Raw genomic sequence first — 19857 nt, 5'->3', positions numbered from 1 at the left:
GAAGTATACCTTATTTAGCCTTAGCTAGCTTGAATCCGTGTTGTTTGTGGATTTTTTAGACAGAAAAATATTTTAAAAAAAATCTCTGCTAAAATTTGGAAAAGCCTACTCGAGCATTTCCAATACCACTGAAGGGGCTTTTAAAGCCACCAACAGGCCACTGTGGCATTATTGCCACATAGATAGTACTGTTGTGGTAATTATTGCCACACTACTGCCATGACAATAATGCTTATGCACTGTGGCATTATCTACTTGACTTGGTGTTCGCACCGAGTCATCATCGAACCGGTTGGAATCGGCCAGAATCGATTGGTTCCGACACAAAAAAAGATCGAATTTGGCCAATCCTACTGTGATTCCGGGAGGAAAGGACCGGAACCGTTTCTTGGACGCGAACCAACCACGATACTGTCTGAACCGGATGATGCGATCCGATTCGGTAGACCTTGCTAGTAAGCGAAGTATACATTATGTATTTTTTTTGTTTTTTCTTTCTCCTTTGAATCATGTGCACATTTAAAGAAGAAAAGAGGCCAACTTCATATCTACATCTCTTTCAGTTTTCCTGTAATTTTTAACTCTAAATCTTATCTTTAAATATGTTAGTTCGTACCATTCATTCTAGCCTTGTAAAGAGGATGGATATGGTTAGGAGAATACTTATATGCCACTTTTAATCTAGTAATTGGTTAAACACTATAAGTATTTAAAAAGAAATATTTACATCTTTTACTTTTACTAGTATCATAGAAAATCGCATGTCATTGCTCTCAAACTTTCAAAAAAGCTACTTGTGTTCTTTTAAATGCATCCAAAATGGCTTGGAAGAACCATAAGTGCATCAATGCTTATTACGAGTTCTTGGACTTTATAATGTTTTTTTTGTAATACAGAAAATTAATTATTCTTTTTTCTTTTTCCTTTTTTTTGAGATGAACATTTTTAACATTAGTTAATTGCTATCATAGTTTGATTTGGAAAGTTATATTGAATTACTCACAGAAATCTATCTATTAAAATGGCTTGCAAAAACCTGATCAAACAATTGAAGCAATTAGTAAAGATTGATGGCAGGCACAAAATTCAAAGGAAGAGATCTTTTCATATATTTGCAGGACAACTTTTCAAGAAATACTATTTTGGCATGCAATAGTTTTTTGTTTTTTGAAATCACATATAGATGATTTTATAACTAATAAGAGATCAACAATATACTAGTGATGCAACTAAAAGTACAACAAAGAGCAGAGGTGGCAATTGCTAGCACTTAACATCAATAAACCTAAACAAGCTTTGGATCGATAGATAGGGAAGAATTAGCCGGAGCGGGCCTTCAAAAAGCAACCAAGTGGGATCACCTTTGAAGAAAAAGCCAAAGCAATAGTCCTAGAAGGGTATGCAGTCACCACCAATTCTTTATGGTCAGAAAAGCTAGAAAACCATGAAAAAAGAGAGGAGATGAAGCAAATATCCTGGACAAAGCTTGAGGGTATTATTGGGGAATGCTTGAAGAGTCAGTAACCCTGCTAGCTCTAGATACTAAGGCCCAAGCCAATACTTGTGGCCTAGGGTGAACCCATCATGATAGGCGCATGATGGATTAGGGCTTTGGTGATGCTATTGATTAGGGCTTTGGTGATGGAAAGGACCTTCCAATGGGTAAGATCATAGGGTCTTAAATTCTATCTATCGATCCAGATGCCAAAAAATGAAGCAAAAATAAAAAATCTATAAGCTACTAACCAAGCATATAAAGATTAAACTGAAACAAGTACAAGAATAAGAGAGAAAGCTAATAGATCTTTAAGGAACAGAAATTTTCATTGATCTTAGTGAAGTTACAAAATTAGCATCATCACTCATAGATTTGAATATAATGAGGGAAGTGCTTCTCGAGTGTTAATCGACATAGATCCAACACACTTCTCGTCCTTGGAGCAGGTCTCTTGGAGGATCCCCCAACTAGAATTTCTCCTTGCTTTTGACCTTCTTTGGATCTCTAATGAGGTACTTTTTGGGTTGGGAGTCTATGTCTAAGGGAATTGATGTAGAATAAGAGGAAAGAAAAAAAGAGAGAGCTAAAGCTGCAAGAAAAGTAAGCTAAAATTAGGAACTCCGATTCTCCAAATAGGAGAAAAGAACTTGAAGCTAAGAAAGACAAAAGGTTCAGTTATCCCAAAAATTTTCAATTAGTCCTCGAAATTATTATCCTGTGACAATATGGTTCGAGCATATATCTAGCTCCTAAGAATTTTTCATTCATAAAATTTTGTGATAAGTAGCATTTTACTGATTAATTACTTTACAAGCGAAGATTCTAAATTGAAGTTACGTTTCATTCCCAAATATTGTTAAATATATACAATCGCATAACAATTTATGATTGACCATTTTCGTGGTCTTTATAAAAGCTAGAGGACCGGAACATTGTCGAACACCATGCTTCACAGACTCGTAACGGATTTGCTCGCGAAGTCGGCTCTTACCAAATGGGATCTACCATTAAAATTCTCCCACTCTTTTAAGTGTCACAGAGAGAGTTCTCAAACAGATGGCTGTGAGAATCGAGAGGTCTCCTCCGCGTAGTTCCCACGCCATCGACTGAAGCTCCCGCTCTCCTCTAATCCTCCAATGGGCCGTGGTGGAGAAGAAGGAAGAGAGAGGATCTGGAATCCCTCGTACAGGTGTGGAGATCGGTAACTCATAGCATGCGCTACTCTTTCTTGTTCTTCATAATGGCTTCTTGGATATGTTTTGGGGTTCCATTCGTTGACGGAATCAGGGTTTTCATATGGATGATGCCTTACTCCGTTTCTTGAATGGTTTTCTCTGTTAGCTAATTATCGACTCTGCTGATCTGTGAGTTTTTTGTAGATGGTTCGCAGAATTTTGGGCACTTTGATACTTTGATCTTGGTTCACTGGTTGTGGATTTACGTGTTTTCTGGGGATGAGAGCTTCTTTGAACATTTTTATCGTTGATTTGTCTATCTTCTCCGTTGTTGGGTTTGTATGTCTTTCATTTCATTGAACTCAAACAAATCTGGTTACTGCAAACTCTGCTGCTTGATCATTAAAGGTGGTTTTAATTATTCGTTGTTATCATGTGGACATATCAAGAGAGATGCGATTGTGTGATCTACTAGGAGATAATTGATCTTCCATGAATTAGGTTATCTATATTAAACGGCCGAAGAATTCGGGGACCGGAGATTGATTATTGTCTTTCAGTTTTCTTTCCTATTTGCATTCTGAATGTTTTGGTATTCAGTCTGTTTAGCTTGTTTTTGGAGATCAAAAAATTTTGGTGTATTTGAAATCTATTGGTTACTTTATGCTTTTCTTTCTTTTCTTTTCTTTTTCCCCCACCTTCTAGTTGTACATGTGCCCTGACTGTTTTGCGTTGATCGTGCAGGAAACTAAGTTTCTTTTGTGTTTGAGGAGAAGGGTGGTTGGAAGACCGGGTTAGGATTTTGAAGGAAAGGTGAAATTTGGGTGATATTCTCCTGGAGACCATTATGGGTGACTCGACAGCAATGACCATCGAGTTTCTTCGTGCTAGGTTACTTTCTGAAAGGTCCATATCAAGAACTGCAAAGGAGAGAGCTGACCAATTAGCTAAAAGGGTTAGGCATCATATTGTTTTCTTAATTACTATTTTCTTTTCTCTGGGTTGTTTCTTCAGATGAAATGGATTTGATGTTGTTGGTTGTTTAGGTCATGGAGTTGGAGGAACAGCTTAGGATTATTATGATCCAGAGGAAGAAAGCTGAGAAGGCTTCTGAAGAAGTTCTTGCCATCCTAGAAGCTCAGGGGATTGGTGATTTCTCTGAGGTAACTGATTCGAGCTCTGACCAAGATGAAGTTCCTGGTGGTTTGAAAGTGCCTGATGATACTTTTAAAGAAGATGATACTTCCACAGCCTCCAAAATGGAGAAGAGTGAAGTTGAGGATGTACTGTCAGGTTTGGAGCTCGAAGTTATTCCCTCTCAAGTTGGTGGCATATCATGGAAAGGCCGAAGCAATAGCCCAGATTCTCATGAGAAGCAGAAGGCAAAGCAAATCAGGCAAAGACAGAGATGGCGCAGTTTTATGTCAACTGCTGGATCTTCTCCAAAATATCACTTAGGCAAGTCGTGCCGCAAGATAAAACGGAAGGAGATCGGGTATTTTTCTATAACCTCCCTGCTCCCACTCCATTTGTTCATTCAGTCACATCTATTCCCTGCCCCAATTTAGTTTCTATTATATTATGCTTTTGTTTCACCAGATTAGCAGCAAGGGATGATAAAGACAAGCATATCCTTAATGACACTCATGAAAAGACAGTGGTTACATGGTCATACATTAGTCATGACCAGCCTCATTCTAGAAATGAGATGGAAAACATGTTTCCAGATTCTTCAATTCCATTTCTTCTTAATGATAAAAATGAAGATACTGATGCTGTTGGAAGTGGAGGAGGTGAAGAGATGGAAAGAGCCCTAGAACAGCAGGCCCAGCTCATTGGTCAGTATCAGGCAGAGGAAAATGCTCAGACAGAATGGGAAAGAACATACAATGAGAACAAATATGTAGCCCTGGTATGCATCCTTCAATTTAAGTGCTCTATACATAATAAATTTTATGTAATACCAAAATCTTTCAATTTCAAAAGAACTGGAAGAAGCTGGTGAAATCACTACTGATATATTGCCAATGCATGAAGCAGTTTTGGGATATGTCATGGAAGTGAGTCCCTCTGGCATAAGTACTAACATGTTTACTACATTGAAGCTTGCATGCGTAGGCTTTTCTTCAAGCTGAAGACCTGCCTGGTCGGTGGTTTGTGCGCTGCCTTCAGGATATCCTTGCACCAACTAGTTGGTACTTTATGCACCAATAAATCACACTTCCCTGCCAAAACTGAATTCGTATTTAAGCAGATAGTTAACAGTTAAGCTATTCTTTCCTTGAAAACTTATCTGTGTAAGATGAGCCCATCATATATACTCTATTAAAAGGATAAAGCTTTGAATTTGACAATTATCCTAGAAGAAGCTTGGATCTGACACTTTTTCTCCCCAAATGGTCCTCGCATACCACAAAGAGTTACATTTTATCAAAAAATATTTCCAAAACATTTGGGATCCAAATCATAGAAGGAACCTGTTATTCAACCAAAAAGGGGAAAACAAAGAGAACAGGAAAGGTATCTGCAGGAGGTTTAATGAAAGTATTCAAATAATTCATAAACAAGGCCTCTAATAACATATGAAGAAGAAGAAATGAAAAAAAAGGCCTCTGATTTTCTTGTATAATATTGATTTTAAATTATTTTTTAATTTGCACATCCGGGTTGTTTAGTAACGTGCATTGCTTATGCCTGCTTTGCCATTGAATATAAAGACATCAGTTGGCTTTATGAGAGCTGCTTTATAGTTGATTCCAATTAAAGTTCAGTTTGTCCAATATAGAAGGTTTTTTCATTCTGTTCAAGCTAAATCAGTTCTCATTTTTATTTGATGTACAAAAGATATCATGTACATTTTATTTATGATCACTTGAGTGTGAAACTTTACAATATGGTAAAATTTTGGTCATAAAATGAAAGTGCTAATGATTCAGAAATAGGAGACAGACATGTTTGGGTATTATATGATCTAGTATGGAATGTGAATGGTTAAAAAATTTGAGACATAAACTAATAGGACTATATTCATAAACACAAATATGATGTGTGTGTATATAAGAATACTTATGTATCCACGCCTCATATACACATATGCAAGGAGGCCATTATGCAGTTATGGTCCCAGCAATCTGGGGTCCTAGGAGGGGCTGACTAGGGACAAACCGAACCTTTGGCATTTTTTTCTATATGAAGTGGTTGCCCCAAGATAGGAACACACGCCATTGCGCTTGTCAGCCCAAGCCTCTTATCTTTGCATCAATCAATCGCCCCTATCATCTACACATGTATTCACATGTTAAATTGTATATGTATGTATGATGTATGCATATACACATGGATGGCCTTTATTTGTTTATGATATGCATGTGTATTTGTATTTTACTTTAACTAGAAATTTCTTCTTGATGCTTTTTGAAAATGCAGTGTCTAATTTTGTGAACTTTTGATAACATGAATAGTCTTGTATAATCCAGAGAGAAAGACTATGAAAAGCGAGCCTTATTGCTTGAGTTTTGAAAGTATGTGAAATTAATTTCTTAAAATTTGCCCAATACACGTGCAGCACTAGTTTCATACACAGATTAACTATGATTTGTCTAGTTCCTTCATGATGTCTCCATTGTTGTTTCTTGACCTTCAAATTGAAACCCATGATCTTCTGTTGAAGGTTATTTCTATCCAGGCCACTCTAGTGGTGCCACTTCAGTTTCCTTTTTATGTATCGGTCTGTATTGTTTTTAGCCATTCACCTTTCTGAAATTATTTCTCTTTATCATACAATTACCCTAACATCTCTCTTTTCTGCATCATAGGCTTATGTATTTGCGAGCAAACATTCTGATCCATCCAAAAATGTTGTATTTATAAGTGTATTAAGTACACAACTTACAATGTTGCATTTCCACCCTGTATTCCCTAATTAGATTACAGAACACCATTTCTCTTCATCCTTTATATTATTTTTGATGGATGCAAGATGGCAAAACAATCTGTTTAAATGAATACAGCTGAATTTCATATGTTACTGTATTTTTATCATACTGAGTTTTGACATCCATGTTCTAGGAGTGCACTTTTAAAGTTCCTGTTAGTATCTGCTGTTCTTTATTCTCTCCAGTAATGACTATATTATGCTTAGATGAGTTTTGCAATGGGATTATCTCCATACATTTTAGAATAATTTAGAACTGAATCACCACCAAAAATGGTTCAGTTGTATAGCAACCACAGTAAGATATTGTGGCCAAAAGCCCTTTATTGAACCATAGGGGGCCCATAGAGAAGGATTATCATTGTTTTGCTTCAGTTTCAGTATTATTAGAAAATAGTTGATGCTTCTATATGTAGATGACCCATCAATTCCAATATAACTATCTGATGTGTCACTTGTCTTTCTGGATTATAGAGAATCTGGAGGAAAAGTTTTGATGCTCTCTGCTATCAACGGACATCTTCTTTCATTGAAGAAAGCCTCATATACAATATGGGGGCATGTGACAATTAGATGTGATATTGATTTGTTCTTGAAACTTACAAATCTTCTTAGGTAACTGAGATATTGTGTTATCTTGTTAGGTCGTGCTTTAAAGAATTCCAAAATGGAATATGACAAAATTTTTGAACTGGCCGGCCAGCTGTTTGCTGGTGGGAAGCAGCAAGAAAATCTACAGCATAAGCATTTATAGTTGACAGCATTATCCTATTCAATTGAAAGTGAGTTAAGATGGTGTTTTAATAGGAGAGATCAGATCAGTGCTAGATAGAAGCAATCAGTTTGTTTGTCAATTTATTGAGTGCAGGTTAACTTTAGTTGCTATTGTTAGAATTTCTCATAAAGGTGGGCTTCCATTAATTATGGACTGATTTTAATTTGATTTATAACGTGATACGGGCTAAGTTGTCGTCTGAATGAATATTAAGATGCCCATAATTAATTTGTGATCATATGGTTATTTTGGGCTTTGTTATCTTAGTCATGTGGTGCAGCGAGTATTAGTGTAAGCCTAATTTGGTTAATGGGCTTTGTAATGGGTGGACCTATTAGCTACTAATTGGGCTAGGTCCCCACTCCACTCCTATATATATATCTGCTTGTAGAGAAACCTTAGGGCACTAAGATCTCTATGTTCCTAGGTGCACCTATCCCATTGAGGAGACAGACATCAAGGAGGAGATGAAGAGGAAGATCTATCCCGTCTGTGTGCTTCTTGCACAGGTATTGCTGCAGCGATCATCAATGGCTGCTCAGGGCTTGTAAGGTATGTTTCGATCCTTTATAGATTGATTTATGTTCTTTTGTGTTCTAATCAACTGCATGGTGTCCATTAAATCCTACATCTAGTATCAGAGCCTGAATTTTGTAAGAGGTTAGAATCAAAATAATGAATCAAATCAAGAAGAAATCAGATTAAAAGGAAAAAATAGAAAAGGGGCATTAGGAAGAAATTAAATAAAAAAAAAGGAAAAAAAGGAAGAAGAAGGACAGTGGTGCTCTAGGTTCCCCGCCGTTGTGCCCTCCTCCCATCTGGTGGCCGGAGTGGCCACCGATGGCTGCTTGGGCCATGCCGTCTGTGAGTCGGCTAGAGGCCTCGTCGCCATGCGGGGGTTCTTCCTGTCAGCTTTCAAGGAGAGGGACAGGTATTTCCGTCGTCGTTTCCCCTCTTCTCATCGGCGTGGAGGGATCGCCCTCGGCAGCCGCTAGGACGGGCCATCCCTCTGAGCCGCCGCGCCGGATGGTCGTGCTTTTCAGTCCCTATTTGGAACTGTCGGATCTCGTTGTACCAGTGGTTTTGCAGCTCAATTGCTAGAAAACTGGCGGCGGGTAGATGGGAAGAAGGTGGCGGTCCACCGATTGAAGTTTTTCGGTGGCCCTCGGGCCAGGTTTAGGCGACAGGGGTCGCCAATTTTGGCCTTCTCCGCTGGGTCATGAGGAGGAAGAAGGGATTAACAGGTTTCGAATTTTGGAATTTTGGTTTTTGACTTGAAATCTAAAACCCGAAATCCGAAATCCGAATCCGGTTGGCCAATAAAAGGAAAATTTTTAATTGAGCCCTTGGAAAATATATTATTTCACAGAGGTCCTTAGGAAATTTCATTGATTCCCTATGGTGAAATTTTATAACAAAAAGGTCCTTGAATATTTATTTTGTCCTTTTACTAACTTTTATTACGAAATGGTACTCTGATAATTATGCCGTGGTCCCTGCAATATATTTTTTATTGCACAAAGGTTCTTAAATATTGCTATTGCAAATTTTATGTAGTCTTATATTTGGACTGAATGAGGATATGTTTTGTGTAGATCCCTAATTTTGAGGGTTGTAGGTTTGAGTGGATGGTGACTACCAAAGTGGCCTATTCATTGAGATTGGCAGGATCCCTCTATTTTCCCTCTATTTGGTGTTTCAAGGGATTGAAAGTCATGTTAATTTTTATAAATTGCATTGTATTGGCACATTAAGGTTAATGAATGGATTTATGGGCATGGCTTGTTAATTCCTATTTTTTTTTGGAGGGTTGTGAATTTCAATGGACGGTGACCACCAAAGTGGCCCATTCACTAAAATTTGTAGGATTCTTCTGTTTGATATTTTGAAAAGGATTGAGAAGCGTGGTGGAATTATTGCATGCAATCATCTCCCCAAAGGGAGTTTGTTGCGTGTTATAATTCCGAAGTGGAATATTTTTTTGACTAGTTAGTGTGCATGGTCTAGAGATTCATTCTACCAAAGTAGATGGACATCTGAAAACTGATGATACCTTTCTAGTCGATTCTACTATGCATTGGAGGGGTACCTTTTGTGGGTCTCTTTCTTCCCAAAGAAAGTTTGTGGCATTGCACCAAGGGTTCTCATTGAAGCAATGCTTATAAATATTTTCAAGCATGCTGGTTACCCATATCTATCCATTAATTAACTGCATAAAGGTTGTCTATCAACTAGCACCTTTGCTGATTACACTATGGCTCTCATTGAAACTCTGGCCAGAACAAACTACAAAATATGAAAAATTGATATTTAGCTAGCGCTGTGTTTGATGGATTTGGATATTGCACTCAGGGATGATCCTCCATCTAAAGTTACTAGTAGTACTTTAGAACAGAAGGCTGCCTATAAAAAGTGGGAGAGAGCTAATCATTTTAGCCTAATGATCATGGAGAGGTCCATATCAGATTTCATTCTAGATGCTATATCTGACAATGATAATGCTAGGCAATTTTTTGATGCTATAAGTAAGAGGTATGTAGAATATGATAAGACTGAGGGTAGAAAGCTAATGGATAAATTAATCAATATGAGGTATGATGGTATTGATGGTGTTAGGGCTTGCAACATAAAATTAGAAAGTATTGCATCCAAGCTTAGTAGTCTTGGCATCTCTATTCCTACTATTTTTCTTGTGCATGAACCTTTTAATTCTCTCCTTGTGCAATTTAGTCAGCTTAAAACCACATATAATATGCAGAAGGATAAATAGAATGTGAATAAATTCATTTCTGTTTATGTTCAAAAGAAAGAAAAATATCTTAGGGAAAAGGGTGAGAGTCATAATGTGGTGTATGGTAACGCCATAAGGGTCCCAAATATAATAAGAAAAAGGTAATGGTTTCAAAAGGGATGGTCATACTCACAATTTTGGAGTAAAAGTCAGAATCCTGGGGGCCTACAAGCTGCTATTAAGAAAGCTCTTAAGTGCTTCTTTAGTAAAAGAAAGGGTCATAAAAAAAAGGAAAATAATAATAATAAAAAAAACTATGTATGTAGATGGTATTGTCTCTAAAAAGCGATTGGCTAAGGATAAATTCTCTATATTGTGGCATAAGCGATTGGGTCATATTTTATTTTAAAGAGAAGTTTCAAAGGTTAATTGATGATGAAATTCTGCCTTCACTTAACTTTGGTAATTTTCATACTTATGTTGATCGTCTTTGGAGAAAATTTACCAAAGATAAAAGAAAGGAATCCACACGTAGTAATAAACTTTTAGAACTCATTCATACAAATATGAGTGGACCCTAGATCCTGCTATTTGTGGTAGTAGGTACTTTATTACCTTTATTGATGATTTTTTCTCATTATGGATATGTGACATACCTTCTCAAGAAGAAAAAACATCCGAAGCACTTGATAAGTTTAAAATCTTTAAAATCTGAGGTTGAAAAGCAGTGTGGAAAGATAATTAAGGTGGTGAGATCTGATTGTGGTCGTGAATATTATGGTCGACATGATAAATTTAGCCAATAAATGGGATCCTTTGCCAAGTACTTGCACGAGTGTGGGATAGTTGCTCCATACATTATGCTTGAAACCCCTAAGCAAAAGGTGTGGTTGAGAGACATAATCACGCTCTTAAGGATATAGTTAAAAGCATGATAAGCTGCTACAATTTACCAGGATATCTCTGGGGTAGGGTCTTAAAGACCACCATCTATATCTTAAATAGGGTTCCTAATGAGATAGTTCCCCGGACATCTTTTGAGTTTATGGGTTGAAAGGAAGCCTAGTATTAATCACTTTCATATTTTGGGTTGCCCTACAGAAGTCAAAATTTATAAGCTATTAGAGAATAAGTTTGGACCTATAACCACTTATTGTTTCATTGGCTATCCAGATAATTTTAAAAGATATAGATTCCACTACCCTGACAGAGGCATGAAGATTGCTGAGTCTATCCATGCTATGTTTCTAGAGTCTAATATGGACGATTGTAGATGTTCTCATATTGGAGATGTGACATTAGAGGAAAGATAAGTTATTGTTCCTATTCCTGTCATCCATAAAAGGTCACATTTCATCCTGTTGAAGGGATAGTAGAAGAACGACAACAGATAACTAAATCGATAATAGCACCTCCATAGCTAGTTAACGAAATACTATTAAGATCACTTAGAGAAAGGAGAATTTCATTCCTAATGATTATGTGGTCTATTTAGGTGAGAATAACTATGATATTGGTCATATGGTTGATACTTGATACAGTCTTATATGATCAAGCTATTGCAAGTTTTCAGTCAAACTAGTGGCTTGAAGCCATGTGTGATGAGATGCAGTCCATGGCTAGCAATGAAGTATAGGATTTTGTGGAATTACCTGAGGGGTTTAAGCCTATAAAGTGTAAATGGGTTTTTTAAAACCAAAAAGGACTTTAATGGTAATATTGAATGCTACAAGGCATGGTTGCAAAAGGATCCACTCAAAAGGAGGGCATATATTACAATGAGACTTTTTCTTTGGTATCTTGTAAGGATTCTTTCATAGTAATTATGGCACTAGTAGCCCATTTTGACTTAGAGCTTCATCAGATGGATGTTAAGACAACTTTTCTGAATGGTGATCTTCATGAAGAACTCTACATGAATCAACCAGAAGGTTTTGTTGAAAGTGGAAAGGTGCATATAGTATGCAAACTTAAGAAATCCATTTATAGTCTTGAGCAGGCATCGCGACAATGGTATCTTAAGTTTGATGACATTGTGAGTTCTCTTAAATTTGTGGAAAATAAAGTGGATCACTGCATATACCTTAAGGTCAATGGAAGTAGATCTATCTTTCTTGTCTTGTACGTGGATGATGTTTTGTTTGCTAGTAACAACTCTAGGTTATTGAAGGATAAATTCAGTAGATGAGACTAAATATATGCTATCTAAGGTTTTTGATATGAAGGATCTTGAAGAAGCTTCATTTGTACTTGGTGTTGAGATTCACAAGGATAGAACATGTGGTGTATTGGGGTTGTCTCAGAGAGCTTACATTGATCATGTATTGAGTAGATTTGGTATGCATAATTACAAAGCTAAAGATGTACTTATGGTCAAGGGAGATAAATTCAGTAGAAGCCAATGTCTTAAGAATGATGTAGAAAGAGAATCCATGAAGAGTGTGCCTTATTCTAGTGTTATGGGTAGTTTTGATGTATGCACAAGTCTACCCCAGATTGGATATAGCATATGCTGTTAGTGTACTTGACAGATATATGACAAATTTGGGCATGGAGCATTAGAAGGCAGCTAAAAAGGTTATGAGATACTTACAAAAAACTAAAAAAAATTTATGCTGGCTTATAGTAGGTATGATCATCTTAAGGTAACAGTTATTGTGATTTTGATTTTGTTGGTTGCGTGGATGATATGAAATTTACTTTGGGTTATATTTTTTATGATGGCTAGAGGGATCGTTTCTTGAAAAAGAACAAAACACTTTTTGTGGCATCTTCTACTATGCAGGTAGAGTTTGTGGCATGTTAGGAGCTACAACTCATGTTGTTTGGTTGAGGAACTTTATCTCAAGATTTGTGATTATTGATTGCATCTCAAAACCATTTGAGATTTATTGTGATAATAGTGTTGCCGTGTTCATTTCAAAGAATAGTGAGAGTTCTAGTGCCCTTTTTCCAGTGCTTCTAAACATAGAAAGATAAAGTATCTCACAGTCAGAGATTTGGTTAAAAATGGAGATGTTATTAAGCATATAGAGATTGATGCAATGCTGACATATCCATTAACCAAAGTACTTAGATCCAATGTGTTTGTTAAATATGTTGAAAACATGGGTCTATTGCGGTCTTTTGATGTACTTGGTTAGTAGGAGCATTATTTTGTTAAATATTATTTGGATGCCATAAAGTATCTTTTCTATTATTTTCATATTGGAATATCACGTTTACATTTGTGCACATATGGTTGTTTGTAAATGTTGTTTAAATGAAAGTCTTAAGCATAAAGGTGTTGCTTATGCATAAAGGTATTGCTTATGTTATAATTGATATCATGGTTTGTCTTGATATATAAAGGTGAAATTGTGACATAAGCTTAACGTTGTTATGGCAACTTTCATTTGAAAGCACATAAGAGGTTTCGCTATGAGACTATAGTGGGCTGATGATGAACTATGTATGTTTGATCACATAAGGGTACAAAGTTCATCCTACACACACTACATCACTGAGATCCATGTCAAGAAGATTACTAACATTTGTAATCATAGAAGAGTCTTGTATCAGTAAATGATATAAAGACTGCTATAATTCAATGTTAATGGTTTTGTTGGACCGTATTTTTGACTTAAAATGTTATTTATTTAGGACATTCATACATGTGGTCACATGAGGTGAACTTAGTTCGGGAGTCATTTTCAAACTACATATATGTATATAATAAAATATATATATTTTTAAAATTTAAGTTTTAATTAATGTCGCCCAAGTGGGAGAATATTGGAATTTTTATAAAGGTGGGCTTCCTTTGATTATGGACTGATTTTCATTTGATTTGTTATGTGATACAGGCTAAGTTGCCATCTGAATGAATATTAAGAAGCTCATAATTAATTTGTGATCATATGGTTATTTTGGGCTCTGTTGTCTTAGTCATGTGGTGTAGCGAGTGTTGGTGTAGGCCTGATTTGGTTAATGGGCTTTGTAATGGGTGGACCCATTAGCATAACTAATTGGGCTAGGTCCCCGCTCCACTCCTATGTGTATTTGCCCGTAGAGAAATCCTAGGGCACCAAGGTCTCTATGTTCCTAGGGGCACCTATCTTATTGAAGAAATAGGCATCAAGGAGGAGATGAAGATGAAGATCTACCCTGTCTCTGCTGCGATGATTAATGGTTGCTTAGGGCTTGTAAGGTATGCTTCGATCCTTTATGGATTGATCTATGTTTTTTGTGTTCTAATCTCCTGCGTGGTTTCTGTTAAGTCCTACAGCTATAACACGTCCCTATGCATTTAAGACTTGCTATAACACATCCCTATGCATTTAATAGTTACTGGACCTACTTATGAAACTGATTTTATTTGGTTTTCCTGACAGCTGATATGGGAAATATATGGAGATTTGCATAGAAAACCTTGGGAAGTTATCAGGAAATATTTTTAACTTTAAGAGAAACATCTAGAAGACCACTTTTGAAATTACCGGGGGGTTTACTGAGAGTTTTTCATGTGTTCTGTAGTCATTTTCCTTAATGAAATGAAAAACTCCATTCATTTCCATTTGCCTTATCAATGTCCAGTCCATTTCTTGAAGTTGTAGCAATAGATAAGAGTCAAAAACTAAAACGTTCAAGTCCCCGCTATGGTATATAGTAGTGATAACAAAATAGTTTTTTGTCTTTTTCCTTCACCAGTTTTTGTATGAATAAAAGCTGTATAAGGTTGATGTCCTTGAGCTTGACTGATAATGGTTCAAGATGTAATTCTCTCTATATTTCCTGATGTTTTATTTGCTTTTCCTGAACAATTCATGGGAGCCACATGTTGACCGGCTGTAGGATGAATTGTTTTAATCAAGTTTGCTGGTCCTTTAGTATATACTTGAAAAGTTAAATTGCATATAGACACTATACATCTAGAGAATTGTTTGCTTTGTTATTCTATATGTTATGATGGTTGACTTTGTATCGAAATTTGTGAAATTCAGAATGGACTGAAACGAGATCTTTCCGAACTCAAAATCGAAAGAAGGCAACTCATGAACTAGTTGGGAAAGAATTCTCTAGAGGAAAAGAGTGAGCCCTTCCACCTGGAAAAGAAACTTTGGCTTGATACTATTTTGAGGGGAAAAGAAAAGCGATTCCAACTTTTAGTACCTGCGAGGGGCTCTAGGGACCCTAAAAAGAAAAAGAGGGATACTACAAGAATATCATGTATTGGTCCAGGTAAATCCATTATGAAAATGAGAAATTAATAAATAAGTCGAAATATTTCATGACCTTACTGAATGGTCCAGGAAAGGAAAAGGGGTTACCCCTTTTTTTTTCTTGTATATGATACATTCCTAATTGAATTCAAACTTTTTTTTTATATGGATTAATGTAGCAGGGAGCTTTCATGGATCTCACTTTTTGGCATTGACAGACTATGTTCATACATATTGGCTATTTAAGGTGGTGACATGGTATTAAACTGTTTGAATTAAGTAATTGAGCTGTTTTGCATTGGCCTATTTTGTTGTGGTTGGCACTTAATGTTTGCAAGAGTGATATGTTGAGTGTGCTGCTTACATGGTGTTGGACGAATGGTATGTTGGGCATACTGCTTATATGGTGTTTCGTAGAGAGAATATTTCAACAGTTCTAGTTTTTGGCATTTGCCATATGGGAACCATGTCACTGTCGTGCTCCGTTTTTATCTTTTTCTGCTCGAGACCTTTGGTGGGATGTAGTTTTATTTGATCGAGTTGCATAACTTGCTGGATAATTTAGTTTTCTTAATTTTGCTCCCTTGCTGTTGCTTATGTTACTGAAGCACCTGTTTTTTTTTTTTTTTTTTTGGTACCAAAAAAAGTACCTGTTTTCTGGTAATTTGCAGTTTTCTTTAATTACATTTTATTTGTTGATTTGCAATAGATTTATAACATTTGATCTCCAAATTCAGGGCTTTTGTGAATCTGGGAACCAGCTTCAAGTAACTGAACATAGTGTAGAACCAAAAGATAAAGACACTGAGCATGTTGATGAAAAACCATATTATAATGAAGAGGCAAAACCAGGAGTCGAAAATTTTTCCACCATAAAGGAACTGAAAGCTGAAATTCTCTCCAATGTCCACATTCTTCAAATCTCTCATTATACGGATTTGGAAAAGACTTGTGGAAGCCAAGAAGCAACCACTGCAGCATTCTCTGATGGCTTTGTGAACACTGATGTAATAAGAGCTCCCAATGGAAGTAATACTCATATTTGCAGGGATGACTTCTTGCATCAACAATGTGATGAAGTGGCCTTGGGGGAAACTGCACGTCCTTCCAAAGGAAGCACTTTTACTAGCGCAAGGGAGAAGCAGAAACAAGAACTGAAATATGAGAACTCTAACAGTGGTGCTTCTAGCAATCCAAATCTATTTCCACCTGGGCATGTAATTCTTGACATACCATCAAGTGGGAGCCCTTCCTCTGCAAGTTCTAGTAGCAAAATCTCCAAATGGGGATCATTGGATATTCAAAACGCATCTGACATGCAGTTGTCTCTGGCACCCAGCAGCAACTTTGGGGGTGTGTTGGAAGCTCTTAGGCATGCTAAGGCATTACTACACCAAGAATTCAAGAAGTCATCTCTGTCAAGTCAAGGCACCCTGGTTACTGCAGCACCAACAGATTCAAATTCTTGGGGAGATATATCAGGTGATGCTTTGAAAATTCCAATTGGTTCTGCTGGTCTGTTCAGATTACCGACAGACTCATATCCCCATGCTCACTTTGGAGGGCATGAGATTCATGGTTCAAGATTAAGGCTGGCTGCTACTAGTCCTTATGTTAGATATGCCAGCAATACGAATAGTGACCAATACCCATTTACTTCCTTTAGAGAAGCCAGATCTGGGGTTTCAGTGAACAATCAGACTATTGATCCATACCATTTGGTTGCAGGAGTTCCTGCTTACAGTGTTTTTGGCCTTCCTTACACAGATGTGAAAACTGAAATGCCTGTTGATTGCCGACACCCAACAGAGAGAGAAACCTGGTCCAACACGATTTCAGTAACCCAGACAGATGTGAGATATGGAATACCTGCTGATTATCAAAGATCTACAGGGAGACAGCCTTTGCCCAACAAGATATCAGAACCTCATACAGATGCGAGAATTAGAATGCCACCTGAGGATCAATATTTGATGCGCGGTCTGGACATTACTCGCCGCAATATGCAAATGTTGTAGCTATTGCTGTACAATGGTGTGCTATCTGTCAGTAGGGAGATTTCTTGGCCTCCCTTATTCCCTCATTTGTTATAATTTGGTTCTCTGATATTTAATCATTGTTTTACATATTGTAACATATATAGAAGGCGCTTCTACATTAGAAAATGTTGATGCCTCTTCCTTATGCTCTGATGCACTTGTGCATTGGAATAGGAATCAGGTATGGGCTTTCAAGTGGTTATTGTTTGCTTTGCACCCTGAATTGGTCACTAGTTAAAAGTCCTCACATTTGATGGGTGGTCTATCTGGTATAAGATTTGCTGCAGTCTGAGCTCGTTATGATGTAACTCTTTCATTTTCTGTAGAAGAATGGCTATCCAGATTTCTCAGATCATTCACTTTTGTTTCTTGTCACATTCTTGCCCTGCCATTCCTGCAAATCTTTGTTTCTGTGGATTTATAATTAGCTCGATCTCCTTGTAGGTGTAGCATCTGTTTTCTTGATGATATCTGCCATAGTCTGCTTGGTGTTCTTCAGTTTTCGTATCCGAGATAGCTGAGTCGTATTGAATTAATTGGAATATTTGGTGAAATTCCATTCAGCTGTCAGTTACCATGTTTTCATTCCATGGGATTGAATTCGTCAGTTTTCAAATATTAGGAGATTCACTTCTTGGTTAAGGTTTAGCAACTATATTCTTTGTTCTCATAAATCAAATTCTATGTATTTAATATGCATAACAAAATGTTTTTCACGATTTCTAGCACGGAAACATCTAATTCGGACCTACCTACTACCTTCAGCTGATAAATAGACCTAGTTCACTTTGCAGCAATCTCTCTATTGAAGGAACTCCTCAATGAATGTTCCATGCAAGCCCTGCTTGATTTTATGAGGTAACATGATGGGCCTTGCTTGTCCAGCCCAGCAGATATTATGGGACTATCTCGTAAACGCATAAATGTTTTTCTCTTTCTCATTCGATCCATTCATATTATCTCTTTCCCCCTAGTCTGTTCATTCTCATTCCAAAATAGTTGAATGGCAATAATTTTTTTTTTAAAAAAATATGAATCATTTTGTTTGAGCAAAATTTTTTGGCACACTATCTTCATGCATATATGAAGGACTTGAGGACCAAATCCTGTGAAAATTCATGATAGCCCATAAATCCTTGCAAACCCTTTGAAACTCTTCTTTAATTTGGTTTTCTGAGAATAGGAGGGATTCCCACCCACTTATTTAAATTTTTGAGAATAAGAGGGAGTCCCACCCATTATAGAAACCCAGGGATAGTCCCCCATCCAAAGGAAGAGTCAGATTTTTGAGTAGGATGAATGACAAAGCATAACTCGAAATTTTAGGGTCAAAACAAGTTTGGTTAGAAGTTGCTCAACCTAGATATAGATTTGACACATTATTACCAAAAACATATAGAGAATAAAAAGAAGTTCCAAGTGAGTTTTTTCACTTTCCAAAGATATAATAAATATTTAGTTTGATCTAATTGTGTCATGTTAATTTTGATTCTTTTGATTAAAATATATTTTATTAGCACTACAGGTAGTACATGTTTTAGTATAAATAAAACCCATATGTAGCTGATATTGAATAAGACTATGCTTAAGCCATTAGTAGTGCTTCCTCTCCAATGTAAAATTTTCTAAAATAGAATATATTGGTCACAATTAGATTAATTGGCGGTTAGAGAAAACATTGTTATAAAATCTATTAGACGTTTTGTGAATTTTTACTTGGTAATTTGCAATGCTATCACATTATCATATTAGTTTTTGGATTAGCTAAAATTGTACTTGATATAGTTTGTAATGATTGCATCTTTTTGGACTTGAAGATGACCAAATTTTAATAAATTTTCGTTCAGTTCTATGCTTTTTCTTTTTCTTATTTTTTTGACTACTAGTTTTTGACTCTGTTCATTTGTGAGTTTGCATGCTTTTGAACTCTTTCTTCTTGTATTCACCTCTCAGTCCACTTCTGAATGCTCCTTAGCTAAAAGGATTTTGTCTGTACATCCATGTTTGCTGAGGAGTTCACAAAAGATTAAGCTACAGGATGTAATTCTAGTTCAGTATATTGGTAGGTTTATCCACTAGTTTAGCCCCTCGTACTCATGGCAGGCCATTATTTATTGCATTCAGATAAGTGGTCTATGGCTTGCTGGATGTCATGGGGAAGACTTCGATGGAGCTCTTTAGGCAGTAGATTACCAAACTCCTTAAAGAGTGGCTTCATGTTATCGGGCAATGGATTACATTGGTCTCTTCCTAATGGATGGCTACGTAGATGTGCCCTGAGCCTTTTCAACGAGAAAGCTTTTGATGGTAAAGAGACTATCCTCTTTTTTTTCCTTCTTTGGTGGGGATTCTCTCTGTCGGTCAGAGCATGATCAATACTCCATCGAAGGAGCATGTGTTATATTTTCCATCATGGATCATCCACCAGTCATTTGCCTAAAAGACCCAATAAGATATGGCCAGCATCTATCGGTGTTACATCACACCATGCATCGTCCATATAA

General features: G+C 36.7%; 1 protein-coding gene across 1 annotated transcript; it reads left to right on the top strand.

Moving 5' to 3' along the window:
* Positions 1 to 2430: 2430 nt before the first annotated feature.
* Positions 2431 to 17708, top strand: LOC103710131. Its single transcript, XM_008795750.3, has 5 exons — positions 2431 to 2687; positions 3418 to 3628; positions 3720 to 4168; positions 4273 to 4585; positions 16052 to 17708. The coding sequence occupies exons 2-5, from the start codon at positions 3521 to 3523 to the stop codon at positions 17330 to 17332; spliced, it is 2151 nt and encodes a 716-aa protein (XP_008793972.2). The 5' UTR covers positions 2431 to 2687; positions 3418 to 3520; the 3' UTR covers positions 17333 to 17708.
* The last annotated feature ends 2149 nt before the right edge of the window (positions 17709 to 19857 follow it).

This window comes from Phoenix dactylifera, chromosome 9, assembly GCF_009389715.1.
Source record: "Phoenix dactylifera cultivar Barhee BC4 chromosome 9, palm_55x_up_171113_PBpolish2nd_filt_p, whole genome shotgun sequence".
In the NCBI taxonomy this organism is placed as follows: domain Eukaryota; kingdom Viridiplantae; phylum Streptophyta; class Magnoliopsida; order Arecales; family Arecaceae; genus Phoenix; species Phoenix dactylifera.
The sequence above is the reverse complement of the archived record's forward strand: the minus strand, read 5'-3'. Positions and strand labels throughout refer to the sequence as shown.